This window comes from Pristiophorus japonicus, unplaced genomic scaffold, assembly GCF_044704955.1.
Source record: "Pristiophorus japonicus isolate sPriJap1 unplaced genomic scaffold, sPriJap1.hap1 HAP1_SCAFFOLD_641, whole genome shotgun sequence".
Classification (NCBI taxonomy): Eukaryota; Metazoa; Chordata; class Chondrichthyes; family Pristiophoridae; genus Pristiophorus; species Pristiophorus japonicus.
In genome coordinates this window covers 115,994-132,430 of record NW_027254553.1, presented here as the reverse complement: position 1 = coordinate 132,430, position 16,437 = coordinate 115,994, and the positions used below count along the sequence as shown (strand labels likewise).

General features: G+C 48.0%; 1 protein-coding gene across 3 annotated transcripts in view; it reads left to right on the top strand.

Moving 5' to 3' along the window:
• The window catches only part of LOC139255845 (uncharacterized), a 241,400-nt gene that overhangs the window by 137,080 nt on the left and 87,883 nt on the right, over positions 1-16,437 (top strand). For 2 of the 3 annotated variants that reach the window (XM_070874020.1, XM_070874018.1), the window contains one exon: positions 3,335-3,454. The exons of the other annotated variant lie outside the window; for it this stretch is intronic. In XM_070874020.1, coding sequence (XP_070730121.1) covers positions 3,335-3,454 — 120 coding nt within the window. The remainder of the gene's footprint in view (positions 1-3,334; positions 3,455-16,437) is intronic. 3 annotated transcript variants of the gene reach the window in all.

The following is a 16,437-nucleotide window of genomic DNA, read 5'->3' as shown; positions in this document are numbered from 1 at the left end:
GCGCATGTGCAATAGCTCCAGGCGCCCAAAACTGTGTGGGAGGGGCCCGAAGCACACAGCCCCTAGCCCTGGCCGAATGGCCTCACTGGGGCTACATGCATAAGGCTCCTCTCACGGCCCAGCTCCTGCTTCCTCCCGACCCAACTCGACTCCCCGCTTCTCCCCCCTTCCCCGCCCCCCCGCCTCCGGACCCGACCCCGACACCGACCCAACTCCTGCTTCCCCGCCCCCCCCCCCCCTCCCGACCCGGACCCGACCCGCGCTCCCCCCCCCCTCCCGACCTGACCTCCCTTTCCCTCCCTCCCCCGAACCGAACCGACCTCCCTCCCACCACCCCCCCGACCCGACCCGCGCTCCCGACCCCGACTCGCGCTCCCCCCGACCCGACCCACGATCCCGACCCGACTCGACCCAACGCCACCTACCTGTAAATCTGGTGCTGGGGACGGGCCCTGCCCGAAGTCTTGGGCCCGGCCGGGCCCGGCCCATTCAGCCTTCCTCCCCCTTCTCCTTCACCCCCCCCCTTCTCCCTCCCCCCCCTTCTCCTCCCCCCCACCCCCTTCTTCTTCCCCCTTCTCCTTCCCCCCCCATTTCCTTCCGCCCCCTTTTCCTCCCCCCCTTTTCCTTCCCCCCTTCTCCCCTTCTCCCCCCCTCCTCCCCTTTCCCCCTTCTCCTCCTCTCCCCCTTCTCCTCCTCCCCCCTCCCCTTCTTCTCCCCCCCTCCCCCATCTCCCCCTTCTCCCCTTCTCCCCCTTCTCCCCTCCTCCACCTCCCCTCGCTATCAGAAACACAGACACTGACAGAGAGTGAGAGACACACACAGACAGACAGACAGAGAGATAGAGACGCTGACAGAGACACACTGGGGGGAGGGGGGCATCCCAGCACGCTGTTGGAGGGCTCCCGGTGCTGCAGTCGGTACGTAGAAAATGTTTTATTTATTGACTTTAAAAAAAATTATTTCTTATTAATTTTTTTTGATTGATTTATTGGTTGATTTATTAATGTTTTTATCATTTATTATTGATGATGGCTCTTTATTTGTAAAGCTGAAGTGTTTAATGTTTGTAAACTTCCCTTTAAACCCCCCCCATTCCCTACGCCTGATTTGTAACCTACGCCTGATTTTCTAAAGTGTAGACAAGGTTTTTTCGAGCGTACAAAAATCTTCACTTACTCCATTCTAAGTTAGTTTGGAGTAAGTTTTCACTGCCGAAACTTTGAAAACAGGCGTAAGTGGCCGGACACGCCCCTTTTTGAAAAAAAAATTCTGTTCCAAAGTGAAACTGTTCTAACAGACTAGAACTGGAACAAACTAAATGCCGAGAATTTGAATTTCTAAGATACTCCGTTCTACACCAGTTGCTCCAAAAAATCAGGAGCAACTGAGGCCGAAACTTGGGCCCATTGTGTGCAGTTTTGGTCTCCTTACCTAAGAAAGGATATACTTGCCATAGAGGGAGTACAGCAAAGGTTCACCAGACTGATTCCTCGGATGGCAGGACTGTTGTATGAGGAGAGATTGGGTCGACTAGGCCTGTATTCACTAGAGTTTAGAAGAATGAGAGGGGATCTCATTGAAACGTATAAAATTCTGACTGGGTTGGATAGACTGGATGCGGGGAGGATGTTTCCCCTGGCTGGGAAGTTTAGAACAAGGGGTCACAGTCTCAGGATACGGGGTAGGAAATTTAGGACCGAGATGAGGAGAAATTTTTTCACTCAGGGTGGTGAACCTGTGGAATTCTCTACCATAGAAGGCTGTGGAGGCCAAGTCACTGAATATATTTAAGAGGAAGATAGATAGATTTCTAGACACAAAAGGCATCAAGTGGTATGGGGAAAAAGCAGGAATATGGTGTTGAGATAAAGGATCAGCCATGATTATATTGAATGGCAGTGCAGACTCGAAGGGCCGAATGGCCTACTACTGCTCCTATTTTCTCTGTTTCTGTGAGATGTGGGTGTGAGTGCAGCAGTGATAAGTGTGAGGGTGAAGTGAAGCTATGATTGTGAAGTATGAGTGGTGAAAGCTAGAGATTGTTGGTAGGTGAGGAATGGATGTATGGTGCATTGAGCAGTGTGTGAGACTTGTGGTGCGGATGGTGGATTATGGCATTTGATGAAGCCCTCACTCACCTTGACCACCCGTCTGAGGTCATTAAACTTGTTGTGGCACTGGACCCAGGTCCTGGGGACAACACACGTCGCAGTGATGGATTGCACTATCTCTTCCCAGATCCTTCTGCTGTTTAACCTTGAAGGCCTCTTGCCCCCATGGTGGAGCAGGCCTAAGCGGCTAAATGGCTTACTCCTGTTCCTAATGTTACTCTCCCTCTCAGATGCTCCAATCTGAGGGGACTTGTCACAAGCGGCAAAATCCATTAGCTTCTGACTAACCTGCATTGGGCTGCCTAATAATTGAAGATCCCGGAAAATTAGATGGGAGATGTGCCATCTTTGCATGGCTTTGGGTGCTTGTGGCTGCTATAGTTCTAGCTCTTGGCCTGCCTTCTCTGGAAAATCTGGTGGCATGGTTCTCTGCCCCATTTCTTCTGCTTCATGTCTGGGAAATATGTGTTACCTAGGCGCAGAACGTAGTAAAATTGGCTTCAAGCTAGCAGCAACATTAAGCCCTGTACATAAAGCTCGAATAACTAAGGGAAGAATATTAGATTCGAAGATGCAGATCTGGTTGTCGTCATTCCTTTAGGGTTGCACCTATTTGCATCACTCTGGTGGAATCGTCAGGTGGGTCTTCAGGCTCCACTGGTGCTCCTGCTTCTATGCGCACTTGCGGCCGGGACATGGAAGTACTCCAGGTTGAACTTCCCTTAATCGTAACCCTCGGGACCTGGCCTGTTCTGGATAAGGGATTTTTCCGGACGAAGGTCACGTTAAATTGGATGGTACAGGTACTGAGCAAGGGGCTGGCTGGCTTGGGGCTGGGAGTGCGGCAGAGAGATCATGCAGGGAGAGGGGGAGGGCGGGGCGGTGGATCGCGGGGTCAAGCCAGCGATTGCGGGAGTCAGCAGTGAGGAAGGACTTCAATTTGTTCATATCGGAGTTCTGCGCATGCGCCACCCAGTGGCCAGGAATAGTTCTGGACAAGGGGTGGTTCTGGATAAGCAAGTTATGGATAAGGGAGGTTCAACCCTGTCAATATTTACAGCATTCTTTTAATATGTTGCAGCTTTCAGCTACAAAACCTACTCCCTGGCACCATTACCCATGTTTAATTCCTGTTCTACTCTGTATGGAGGTGAATACAATGAATTAATGCAGAAGGTCATATCTATGTTCTTCATTTGCTTTTCTTTTCCTTTTCTTTTTAGGGAAATTCAACTGACATAATGAAGGAATGGGAGAATTCTCTGAAATTTACTGGCATACAAAGCTTTTTAGAGGAAATTGATCATTTTGCGTTTAACCGTGCAAAATCTTCAGTGATAGGGGTGAGTCGATTGCATATGAAATATCTTGTTTTGCTCTACATAAAAACAACTTGAAAAATGCATTTCAGGATACTGAGGCAGTGAAATTCGACACCTAAGAGTCAGCTATTATGGCCATTTTGGCAGCATGGCCATTGCCTGCAGTACATGAACAGCTGAACATGTGTTCAGCTGCACAAGGGCCCCCCCACCAGCGTTATTGAAAGGATCAGCAACAACTTGTAGGTGACTTGCTTTTTGATTTCTACTGGCTCTGTGCAAGTTGTGCAACTGTTTGTGAAGTTTTCTGAAGTTATTTAAATTGGGCGAGGTGACAGGGAGTTGTGCTTCAAGTGGAGACACACTTGCTTCTGATTAAAAGGGTTCTGGGAAGACCACTTGCTCCCAGTCTTGGAGGCTCTACATGCAGTCCCACTTGCGCTGGGGTATGCCAAGGAGATGGAACAGAGGCAGCAAAGAAGAGGACAAGTTGCTTGCAGAGGGAGGAGGAGGAGGGGCAGGAGGACTCTCAGCAGGAGGCATTGCTCACTTAGGGAATTCTGGGAGCACTTTCCAACCTGCACTTAAGCCAGGAGCAGTGTATTCGGAGGCTCTGCTTCACCAAGGAGGTGCTCACAGAATTATGCCACCTTCTGGAACCAGACCTGTAGCCTCAGAGCAGGACGACGATGTTACCCGTGACCCTCAAGGTCACTGTGGCCCTCAAATCTTTTGCCTCTGGATCCTTCTAGACTAGATGGGAAGACATTGCTAACATCTTGTAGTTTGTGGTCCATCGCAGTATCTGGGGGTTCACAGAGGCTCTGTACTCTAGAAGAAGGAACTTCATTGTCTTCTTTCTGAACAGAGAGCAGCCGGATGTGCCTATGCCAGGAAATTATGTTTCCCCCAAGGTGGAAGGCGCCATCGACAGCACACATGTGGCTTTGCGAGTGCCACATATCAGTCCTGACATATACCGCAACCGCACAGGCTACTATAATATAGCTCCACCTAGCGGACTATTGCTCCAACTAGTGGACTACTGTAATAATGTAGCCACTGATGTTTATACAGTAAAAAGCAAGTTCCAGATTGAAACCATTTTGAGTGTATGTGCTTTAGTGAGGTCGTAAGGATATATTACATTGACGACGTAGAATAGGATTTCTGGATACTCTAGCTGACATTTTTGTTGGTGGATGATTCCTGCCAAACAACAGAGAGTCTTGGAGAGCTTCTTTATTTTGCAGCACAGCTAAAATATCCAAGGTAAATTACAAGCGCACTTGGCTGAACTGAAGAGTCCAGATGGCTGTGCCTATGGGAATAATAGGGTGCTTGGGTGAGTTCCATCGCAACCGAGATACTTTCAGAGCGTATATGGATATGCTAGAAATATTTTTGCTGCAAATAGTATCGTCGATGCCCCCAATGATGAAAACCATAACTGGGTGGTCTTAGAAAAAAAATGGGCTAGTTTCCTGACTGAAGCAGGCCCCGAGGTGTATGAAACCCTGAAAAATGTGCTTGTTCCCATCAAGCACGCAGCGGCAGGGGACCCAATTCAAGACCTTTGAAAAGCTGACAGGAGTCTTGCCAGTTGTTCTTGGTCACACCTCCAGCAATTTGATGAACATTATATATAGCAGCATTTTTATTTATTGATGTGACACCACTTATTGCATTGAGACTCACTGGGGAATGTAGTGATATAGACTTCACTGTGAAGGGTTAACACAGCAACAGACCTTATTGCAATCAATGTCTCACTGCAAACATTTCCCTCTGGTACTGCCCCATTGCCAGCACTCTGCGGATCGCACTGTTCTGGACACAGTGTGGTGATGGTCCGAGGGACTGCCTATGGTGACGCTGATGGTCTGAGGGACTGTCTATAGTGATGGTCCGAGGGACTGTCTATGGTGGTGGTCCGAGGGACTGCCTATGGTGATGGTGGTCCGAGGGACTGCCTATGGTGGTGGTGGTCCGAGGGACTGTCTATGGTGATGGTCAGAGGGACTGTCTATGGTGGTGGTGGTTCGAGGCACTGTCTATGGTGATGGTCCAAGGGACTGCCTATGGTGATGATCCAAGGGACTGTCTATGGTGGTGGTGGTCCGAGGGACTGTCTGTGGTTATGGTCCGAGGGACTGTCTATGGTGATGGTCAGAGGACTGTCTACGGTGATGGTCCGAGGGACTGTCTATGGTGACGGTCCGAGGGACTGTCTGTGGTGATGGTCCGAGGGACTGTCTCTGGTGGTGGCGGTCCGAGGGACCGTCTGTGGTGGTGGTCCGAGAGACTGTCTGTGGTGATGGTCCGAGGGACTGTCTATGGTGATGGTCTGAGGGACTGTCTATGGTGATGGTGGTCCGAGGGACTGTCTGTGGTGATGGTCCGAGGGACTGTCTATGGTGATGGTGATAGTCCGAGGGACTGCCTATGGTGATGGTCCGAGGGACTGTCTGTGGTGATGGTCCGAGGGACTGTCTATGGTGATGGTGACGGTCCGAGGGACTGCCTATGGTGATGGTCCGAGGGACTGTCTATCGTGATGGTCCGAGGGTCTGTCTGTGGTGATGCTGGTCTGAGGGACTGCTATTGTTTCAGATAGCTGGACTGTTACACACCGGTGATTCCTTAACATGAAAGGGTTAAATACAACTTAACTTCAATCAATGTAAACTTTAATTGGCACCAAGATGATGGGCACCATTGATGTCTGAGCTGCACACACACAGCAGTGTGTCAGCGTTGTCACTCACAGCAACATTCTTTCAAGCAAATTGTTCAGATATCAGTTCCTCAAATAAGAGTCTTGCAGCTATGTAGCCACCACAGGCCCTTTCCTGTGGTCTTGGGGGGGTCGTGGGCATGGTTGTATAGCCAGTCTGATTATCTGGCCCTCGGTCAGCGTCCAGATCCTCGTCCTCCTCTTCCTCTCTCTCCTGAGGTGGAGCATCAGTGCCTTCTGGCAATTCTTGGCCCCTCCTGATAGGCAGGTTGTGCAGCATTTAGCTACTTGCTCAGGGTTGTATTGTAGCTCATCTCCTGAGTGGTCAAGACATCTGAAGCGCTGCTTAAGCAGTTATTGTTTGGTGGCCCCATTGCATTGAAAGTATAATAATGATTGATCAGAAGCAATGATTTCCTCACTAAAATACAAACCCCTAATAGTCGAGAGTCTGAAAATATGTCTGTTGAGATGGTCACTTCACCTGAGAAGAATTCCAGAGTCAATACAAACTCCCCCGAAGTTGAAGCAGCCTTTTGAATGAAGCGACCTGCGATTTTAAAAATGGCAGCCACACTGCTGGCGTTCGTTCAGAATAGTTCCACTTTTTCTGGATGGTTTTTTGGGCGAGCGATATTGTGGGTGATATGTGTGCGAGGTGGTGAAAGTGGTGGTGGCCGATCTCCTGGCCGTTAGTTTTGCCAAATGGCCCATTTAAGACAAAAAAAAAATGGGTGGGCAATATTATTGAATCTCGGCGTTAATTCCATGCGGAAAGTAACGCTGGGCGATATTATGGCCGTTGATTCCGCCCATTCTGATGATCCCGCCCAAAAAAAGTGGGAGGGCGGTAATATTTTTTCCCGGCATTAAGCACATGGGAAAAGTAACACTCGGCGATAAGTTTCCTAAAAATGCCCGTCAGTTTCAATTTTATGCCAAAATGGGCAATATATGGGTGTCATATGTCATTTCAGCAGTAAAGTGGGCGTTAAGCAAGCAAAATAATTGGAGGTTCTAGCCGCAAGAAATCAACTATTTACCCCTGTGTCTTGCGTGTGTCTTTGCCTATCCTACTGATGTCTTGCAGTGCTAGCCCAGTGGCTGCAGCATGGCTGGTGGAAGGCTGCTGACTTTCAGTGGGGGACATTGCAGATGGCCTTGCTGGTTCTTGAGGAGCTGGTGGCTGGGAGTGTCAAATTGAGTGATTGTGTCTCTTTTCTTCTTCCTCCTCCTCCTCCCCACTGTCTCCTCCCCCGACTTCTCCTCCTCCCCTGCTCCTCCTCCCCCGCTCCTCCTCCAACCTCTCCTCTTCAACTCCTCCCCATCCCTTTTCATCCTCATCCCGCCCCCTCCTCCTACCCCTCCTCCTCTCCTCCACCTCCTCCCCACTGCCTTCTCCTTCCCTCCTCCACATCCCTCCTCCTCCTCCTCCCCCTCCCCCTCTCCTCCACCTCCTCCTCCCCACTGCCTTCGCCTCCTCCCCTCCTCCTTATCCCTCTTCCTCTCCCTCCTACTCCCCACCACCTTCTCCTCCTCCACCTCCTCCTCCCCACTGCCTTCTCCTCCTCCCCTCCTCCTCCCCACTGCCTTCTCCTCCTCCCCTCCTCCTCATCCCTCTTCCTCTCCCTCCTACTCCCCACCCCCTTCTCCTCCTCCCCTCCTGCTCCCCACCGCCTTCTCCTCCCCTCCTCCTTCTCCTCCCCTCCTCCTTATCCTTCATCCTCCTCCTCCTCCCTCTCCTCCTTCCTCTCCTCCCTCTCCTCCTTCCCCTCCTCCCCTCTCCTCCTTCCCCTCCTCCCTCTCCTCCTTCCCCTCCTCCCTCTCCCTCCTCCTCATCACTCCTCCCCACCTCCTCCTTCTCCTAGCTCTCCTCCACTCCTCCTCCCCTTTCCTCTCCTCCTCCCTCCCCACCTCCCTTCCCCTCTTCCTCCCTCTCCCTCTCCCTTTTCTTGGTCACTCACTAGCTGGGCAGGTTGGATTTGTTTGGTGTCTGAAATGAGGAAGGCACAAGGGTAGAGTTCTGGTAAGAGGAGGCCTGGAAAGCAAGAGCTGCATGCTTACAACCTGCACACTTTGTAACTTGGAAGATATTGTGGGATAATGGGGAAGTGGGATGTGAGAAGGAGGGTAACGTAAGACTGAGGTGAGGCTGGGAATGGGAGGTATGCATCGTATTTGATACAGATTGTTGGTAAGTGAGTGATGAAGGTGGGGTGGGGGGGCTGCGTGCAATAAGCAGTGTGTGAGGCTCGTGGTGCAGTTGCTGGCAGATGGCTTTTGAGCATACATTTACTGACCTTGACCACTTGTCTGAAGTCATGAAACTTAGCCAGGTCGTGGGGTCAACACTTTCATTTTAGAAGGCATAACTGCCTTGGTGATCTGGCCCCACATCATTCTTTCTGGCGGGCCTCCTGGCCCCTGTGGGTAGAGGACCTTGCAGTATTGAACCCCTGCACAAAGCTGGACTGCTACGTGCGGGACCCTAGGTGCCCCTTCCCTAGCTTACTGAGCAATTTGTGTTAGTGCTGAAGCACTTTTACAATTTATTTTACATGTGGAAGGCAATTCAGCTTTAAGAGCTGAAGACTCCATTTCGGAATTATTTTTAATGTTAATTATTTTTCAGAATGCAGTTGAGCTCCTAAGAGCTATAGACTGTCTATTTTTAAATCACTTTTATTTTTTTCATTTTAGAAGATGTTTCCCCTTTAAGGGCTCAACGCTGCTTTCTGAAATGACCAGCTAGCTTTAAGAGAATGCTGCTTTGCTCCAGGGCTGCTATGATCATGCTACACGGGCCTCATGCTGAGACTACTGCCTGAAACAGTGCGTTACACCGCATGTTTTTCACTGCACTAATTTAAATCAGCAGGCATCAGCAAAAATAAAGGCCAACAAGCCATTTGCCTCCCTAATTGCTTGCTATACCTGCATGCTAACTTTCTGTAGGCTGCACATATCCCTGCCCTGACACCTAAGATGCTCTTGGCCATCGTCCAATGGCCATCTCCGATTCACTGTCTCTCCCTAGTGTTCTCTGCTCTCTTCTCCTGCAAGGAGGGAAAGAAGACATCTTTGAGTGAGTGTAATGGCATGTGTTCACCCGATGGCTGGAGAGCATTTGTTGAGGGTGTCGAAGACACCGATTCAAGGTAAGACTCTTAACACAAGCAGACCGTCAGATTGTTAGTTTATTGTTACTTGTATACAAGGGGAGAGTGCTCTAGACAAAGGCCTTAGGGTACCAACTCCGGTAATACACAGAATTGGAACATATTTATACACCCAAGTGAACAACTCCTATCATATGTGATAGTTCCTCTTTTTTTTTGTAATAGTGCAGAGTCTAGCAGTTAATTTAATTACCTCATCAGTGTTATTCAATGGATACTTGTCTTAGCTACCCTTTCCTTATTTTGGGATAACCTCTCCTTGCCCCCTGTACACACTGTCTGTTTTTTTTGGTTATCACATCCTATTTGTGATTATAATTAGACAGAGAAGACAGATGACCTTAGCTGCTGTGAGGTATTGCAATCCGTGGTTTCAACTGCTGACAGCTTGTTTGTTGAAGTAAGCTCTAATTCCTAGGTTGACCAAATATAATGTCCCAGCAAGCCTTGCAATCTATGGTTGCTCTTTTTCTATCTTTCCACATTCCTCCCTTTTGTCCCTATAGGGACAATAACTTTTAGTCCAACTGAAGTTTACAGAGTCTCTCCATCTCCATGGTTTCTGCCTTCTCTGAGGCTTCTGGGGTTGTGGCTACCATCATGGTGGTTGCCCCCGCTGGTACGGCTGTAACCCCTAGTTGCGCACAGCAATATTTTATCAGGACAAATACCAAATATAGAGCAAAGATAATGACCAGGAATATGATCAGCCCTTGTACTATGGTTTGACCTATAGGCCCGAACCATCCGCCTGCCCAATCAAACATGCCCCAGGAACCTGTTTTTTTTAACTTTTCAACTTCCTTCCGGACGTGGTCCACTAAGTTACCTATTTCTTCAGAATTGTCAGGAATGTACGTGCAACACTTGGACCCTATTAGTGCACATGTTCCATCCTTTTCTGCCAGCAGATAGTCTCGAGCCATTCTATTTTGCAAAGCTACTGTTCTTATAGCCACCATCTCATCGTTTAATTTGCATATAGCTTCTGCAGTGTCGTTTGCTACCTCTTCTAATATTCTAGCCACTTTTCTTATTTCTCTTATGGCAAATGCTACTTCTAGAGGGGGAACAAGGATAGAAAAGAATCGTTGTGTTTCTGTAATGGCTCGTCTGGATCGATAATGCGGGTGATTTGCTAGAGAGAATAAGTGACGAATGTATGGTACCACATATGCCAGGTAACATGATCCTGTCCAGCCCCTTGGCAACCAGGGGTAGGCCTTGTGGCCACAAACAAAGTATGTTCCATTGTACAAGGTGGTTTTATCCACATCAAACCCTGCGGATACCAGGGAATAGTTGAAAGTACCTATCTGGTTGGCGTATGGGACATTCAATGTACAACCATAAAACTGAGAGGACGTATAAAGGGGAAACTCATCAGGAGTACCTATCACTGTAAAATTATATTCACACCGACTCGTGCCTACGAATATTCCCCCGGCCAAGTTCCTTACTAAACATATTGTCCCCGGCGGCCTTCCCATACCTGTGGCCCTGGTAAGGGTGAGGAAGGGAGGCTGTTGGGAGTGGTCATACCTCGGTTGGTACCACCCTTCAAAGGTATTCAGACAATATCCCTCCTTTTCCCAGGGCTCTGCAGATATGGGGTAAAATGATAAACTAGAGGATTCCATCATCTTCCCGTCGCCCAATGGTGGGTATACTACCAGATGCAACTCTTATCATCCTAGGGAATTGGCGTGTGCCGTTCTGGTAGATATACCATTCTACTACTTCTGACAGATGAAGTGGGATAGGTCTAAGAGGAATCCCTCCCTTACAGTGGAGAGAGGTTTGGGTACATATCCAACAACCTCCTTCTTTGTTGTTTTCCGTAGCGTATTTGTGGGACATATACAAGAAGGTGTTTACATGCAATTCGGGTATTACAGGTATTATAAGTGTCACAAGGAAACATAGTCCTAATATCCATTTCCCTTTACTGATGGGGTTGGTGATTCCTTTTCCTCGTGTCCTGGAGCTCTTTTGCAGTGTGAGGCGTGGATCCATGTTGGTCTCTCCTTTATCTTCAGGGCAGTATTGGTGGTCAACAGGGCCTGAAATGGACCTTCAAATCTTGGGTGAAGACTATTTTTCCTCTTGAACACCTTCACGTACACGAACTCGCCAGGCTCCAAACTATGGGATCTTCCTTCAGCAGGATCAATTTGGGCTTCCTTTACCTGGGAATGAAAGCTAGAAATACATTTTGTTAAAGCAATACATTTTGTTAAAACAATGCAATAGTTTAGCATATTTTCTTCCATTTTGTGGACATCCATTTGTTTAGCAGTAAACGGTGCAGAAAAAGGCAAACGTTGGGGATGACCCATGACGATTTCATGTGGTGATAATCCTGTCGTTCTATTTGTTGCTGATCACATTACCATTACTGCCAAAGGTAACAGTTCGACCCATTTGAGTCCAGTCTCATCACATAACTTTGCTAGTTTATTCTTCAACATTCCGTTGTATCTCTCCACCAATCCAGCTGACTGTGGGTGATAACTGAATTGGAAATATTGGTCGATTTGTAACGCTCGACACACTTCTTTCACAACTGTCCCAGTAAAATGTGACCCATTGTCACTTGAGTGTTGTACAGGTATGTCAAATCGTGGCACAATTTCTTTTAACAAATGCTTAGCGACAGTAGTTGCGTCATTCTTTTTACATGGAAAAGCTTCAACCCATTTAGAAAACACATCTATAATTACTAATACATACTTAAATCCCATGCATGGGGATAATTCAATAAAATCCATTTGCAAATTTACAAAAGGTCCTGTTGGATTTGGGTGGGAGGCAGCCTGTTTTCTGTTTTTCCCGGATTCATGGTTTGGCAGATAACACATTTTTCACTAATTTGTTTTGCAATTGCAGAAATACCTGGCGCATACCATGTTTTTACAATATAGTCTGCCATCGCCCCTTTGCCCGCATGTGTGAAAGTATGAACACAGCGGGCAATCCATGGGAGCAAAGCTCTGGGTGCCACCATGCGGCCGTCATGGTGAACCCATACTCCCTCAGGTGTTTTATCGCATTGATTCTGTGCCCAGGTTAACACCTCCTCAGCAGTGGCCTGTGACTGAAAGGCCAATACATCATTAATTGTGGGCGGCGTATCAATGGGTTTTGTACGTTGAAGCACGTAGGCTGACACCTGAAGTCCTGTGTCTGACATGGCGGCATTTCGAGCAGCCCTATCAGCTCCATCATTGCCTAACGCAATGTCGTCTCGGTGGCCCGTGTGTGCTTGACACTTAATTACTGCAATTCTTTGTGGACATTGTAAGGCACATAAGGGGTTTTTTACTTGCTCGGCATTCTTAATCGTTGAGCCCGCAGAGGTTAAATAGTCCCTGAGTTTCCAAATCTGTCCATAATCATGAGCAATTCCGAATGCATATCGTGAGTCCGTATAGATATTAATGACCCATTGTGTTGCCAGTATACATACATGTGTGAGGGCAAATAACTCCGCCTGCTGTGCTGAAAACGTATTTGGTAGGGCTGCCGCTTCCACAGTGGAATGGCATGAGGTAACGGCGTAACCAGCGCGGCACTGGCCATGTTCATTTCTTAGAGCTGATCCGTCGACAAAATAGACTCATTCTGGATTGTTGAAGGGTGTCTCGCTTAGGTCGATGCGTGGCTTGGTGACCAACTGAGTCACAGTCCCGCAGCAATGAGGGGTGCCATCCTCAGCAGTTGGAAGAAGCGTGCTTGGGTTAAGGGTCGTGCAATGTTTAATCGTTAAGCTGGCATTTGATAGTAGCTCTACCTCATATTTAGTTGTGCGGGCTGATGTGAGATGTTGAGTGGCGCATTTAGTGAGTAGTATCTCAACGGAGTGTGGAACGTGCAAGACGGTGTGGTGATTTAAAGTGATCGTTTGAGCCTGCTGAACAGCATAGTAAGCTGCAGGAAGGCATCTCGGCAAACCTCGTGCTACTGGGTCCAATTGTGTACTAAAATACGCGATGGGCCGCTGTCTGTCCCCGTGTATCTGAGTAAGAACGGACTGAGCAAAGCCTGACTTATGGTGGACGAATAGATTAAAGGGTTTTGCATAATCTGGAAGTCCCAAAGCGGCGTGGTAATAAGAGACTGTTTAAGGGATGTGAAAGCACGGGTGTTGGGTAGTAAAATTTGCTTGAGGCCTGGTGGAAACCTGAATTTGTGTATTACTATTACCGCGACCTCCACTTTGTTGTGGGGGCCAATTCTGCTGGAACTGTTGGGTTCCTTGCGACGGACAATTTCTTGCCCAATGTCCCGTTTGTCTGCAGTTATAGCAGTTCCCACTATAATTCTGCCCTTGCCCTGGACGGTTCATATTACCCCTATTTCTCCGGCCAAATCCTCTCCTTTTTCCACGCCCTCTCCCTCTGCTTTGTTGAAAATATTGAGGATATTGTTGTGGGTTTAGTGGGTATTGAGTTGGTTGCTGGAAGTCTATTACGGGCTCCGTGGGTTGTTCCATGAGTATACATGTTTTGCCTTTACTTTCCCTATTTCTTTCCTGTAAATCCTTAAGAGTGGATACTAACTGCGGGAGGGTCTTTTGGCGCCACCCGAGGCATACTAACTTCAGTGGGTCTCTAAGTTCTGGTCGTAGACCATTTACTACCGCACTGACCATTGGTGCTTGGTATTGTTCTTTAGTCATTCCTGAACATTGATCCATGATTTCCCCCATTCTTTCTACATAGTTCTCCACATCCTCATCCTTTTTCTGTGTGGTCTCCATAATACTTGGCTCATGGCACAGGACTATGGTACGTAATTCATCCAGCGCCATGTCCAACTGTATTCTGGGGTCTGGGAGACTGCCTATCATGGTCCTTAATTCGGATGGAGTCCAGGGCTGGTGAACCGCCACTGGGTTTCCACCCTGAGGATCTAGGAAGTATCGGAGAGAATACATTCCATGTAGGTCAGGGTTAAGTGTCATGGCTTGTATTAGTGACGAGTCAGTTCCTGCAGCCCCTGCTCTCTCTGTTGTCTGTCTTGTTCTGCTAACTGTGCCACTCTCACCACTTCCTGCTGTCTTGCTATATCCTGCAATTGAACTTGTCTCTGTGCTGTTTGGAGTCTAGTATTGTCAGCTGGCGATCCCCCTGAGGCTTCCTGGGGGGGCGCCACTGCCTCACCACCGCCTCCTCCTCCTCCTGGTTGAGGTTGTTGGTCTGTTGGCTGATTATTAACGGGACCATGAACGGGCAGGGGTAGACTATCTAGCTGGGGGTCGCCTACTTGGCCCTGATTATTATTAGCATTTGGGTTTGGTGGTGGGCTTTGTACTGGCAGACATGGCGGTGGTGCATAAGAGTTATCTAATTCTTGTTGCAGTTCTTCCTCGTCCTCCTGTGTCCACTGAGGGGCACTTGGTCTGTGTCCCTCAGTCTGCCTAACTACCATTTGTTTATGGCTTTCTACATCCCCTTTACCCTCTTCAACTTTCTGTTTCTTTTTCTTTTTTACCTCCTTCATTACTAGCTTCTATGCTTCTTTCGCATCATCTTTCGGCTTCTCGTTTCCGATCGTTGAAAGCTGACCAATTTATTTTCTTTTTACCCCTTCTACCTGGGTCTGTATCCACAAGGCATTCCTCAAGACACGTTATTCTCTCTAAATTAAATGAACCATCAGGTGGAAATAGCCTGTTTCCATCCTTAGTCCATTTTACCCATTCTTTTAGGTGGTCAATTGAAGACTGACCACAATTCTGGAGCATGAAAAAGGCTGGTGTGCCCTTTGGTGGTGGTTTGCCTGCTCCGGCACCCATATTTAACTGGTTGAGATATCACAGTTCTCTGTATCACAGTCCTCTCGCTCCAACCGAGTACCCTATGCCCAATTCACCTGGCCGTCACGTGACCCATTTGGGTTCTTAATTCGGCCTCAGTCTGGGTGTTTGAGATATTGTTGGACACGAGTCACTCGCTGCTGATCAACCGATCACTGTTTTGTCTCAACTAATTTATACGTTTCTGAAACACAACCTCCCCTGTTGATTTCCCTGTTATGTCTTCCTAAGAGCTCATAGACAATTGACGCAGGGGGATGGGAACCAATGCAGGGAGACAGAGGGAAACAAAAAGGAGACAAAAGCAAAAGACAGAAAGGAGATGAGGAAAAGTGGAGGGCAGAGAAACCCAAGGCAAAGAACAAAAAGGGCCACTGTACAGCAAAATTCTAAAAGGACAAAGGGTGTTAATAAAACAAGCCCGAAGGCTTTGTGTCTTAATGCAAGGAGTATCCGCAATAAGGTGGATGAATTAATTGTGCAAATAGATGTTAACAAATATGATGTGATTGGGATTATGGAGACGTGGCTCCAGGATGATCAGGGCTGGGAACTCAACATTCAGGGGTATTCAACATTCAGGAAGGATAGAATAAAAGGAAAAGGAGGTGGGGTAGCATTGCTGGTTAAAGAGGAGATTAATGCAATAGTTAGGAAAGACATTAGCTTGGATGATGTGGAATCTATATGGGTAGAGCTGCAGAACACCAAAGGGCAAAAAACGTTAGTAGGAGTTGTGTACAGACCTCCAAACAGTAATAGGGATGTTGGGGAGGGCATCAAACAGGAAATTAGGGGTGCATGCAATAAAGGTGTAGCAGTTATAATGGGTGACTTTAATATGCACATAGATTGGGCTAGCCAAACTGGAAGCAATACGGTGGAGGAGGATTTCCTGGAGTGCATAAGGGATGGTTTTCTAGACCAATATGTTGAGGAACCAACTAGGGGGGAGGCCATCATAGACTGGGTGTTGTGTAATGAGAGAGGATTAATTAGCAATCTCATTGTGCGAGGCCCCTTGGGGAAGAGTGACCATAATATGGTGGAATTCTGCATTAGGATGGAGAATGAAACAGTAATTTCAGAGACCATGGTCCAGAACTTAAAGAAGGGTAACTTTGAAGGTATGAGGCGTGAATTGGCTAGGATAGATTGGCGAATGATACTTAGGGGGTTGACTGTGGATGGGCAATGGCAGACATTTAGAGACCGCATGGATGAATTACAACAATTGTACATTCCTGTCTGGCGTAAAAATAAAAAA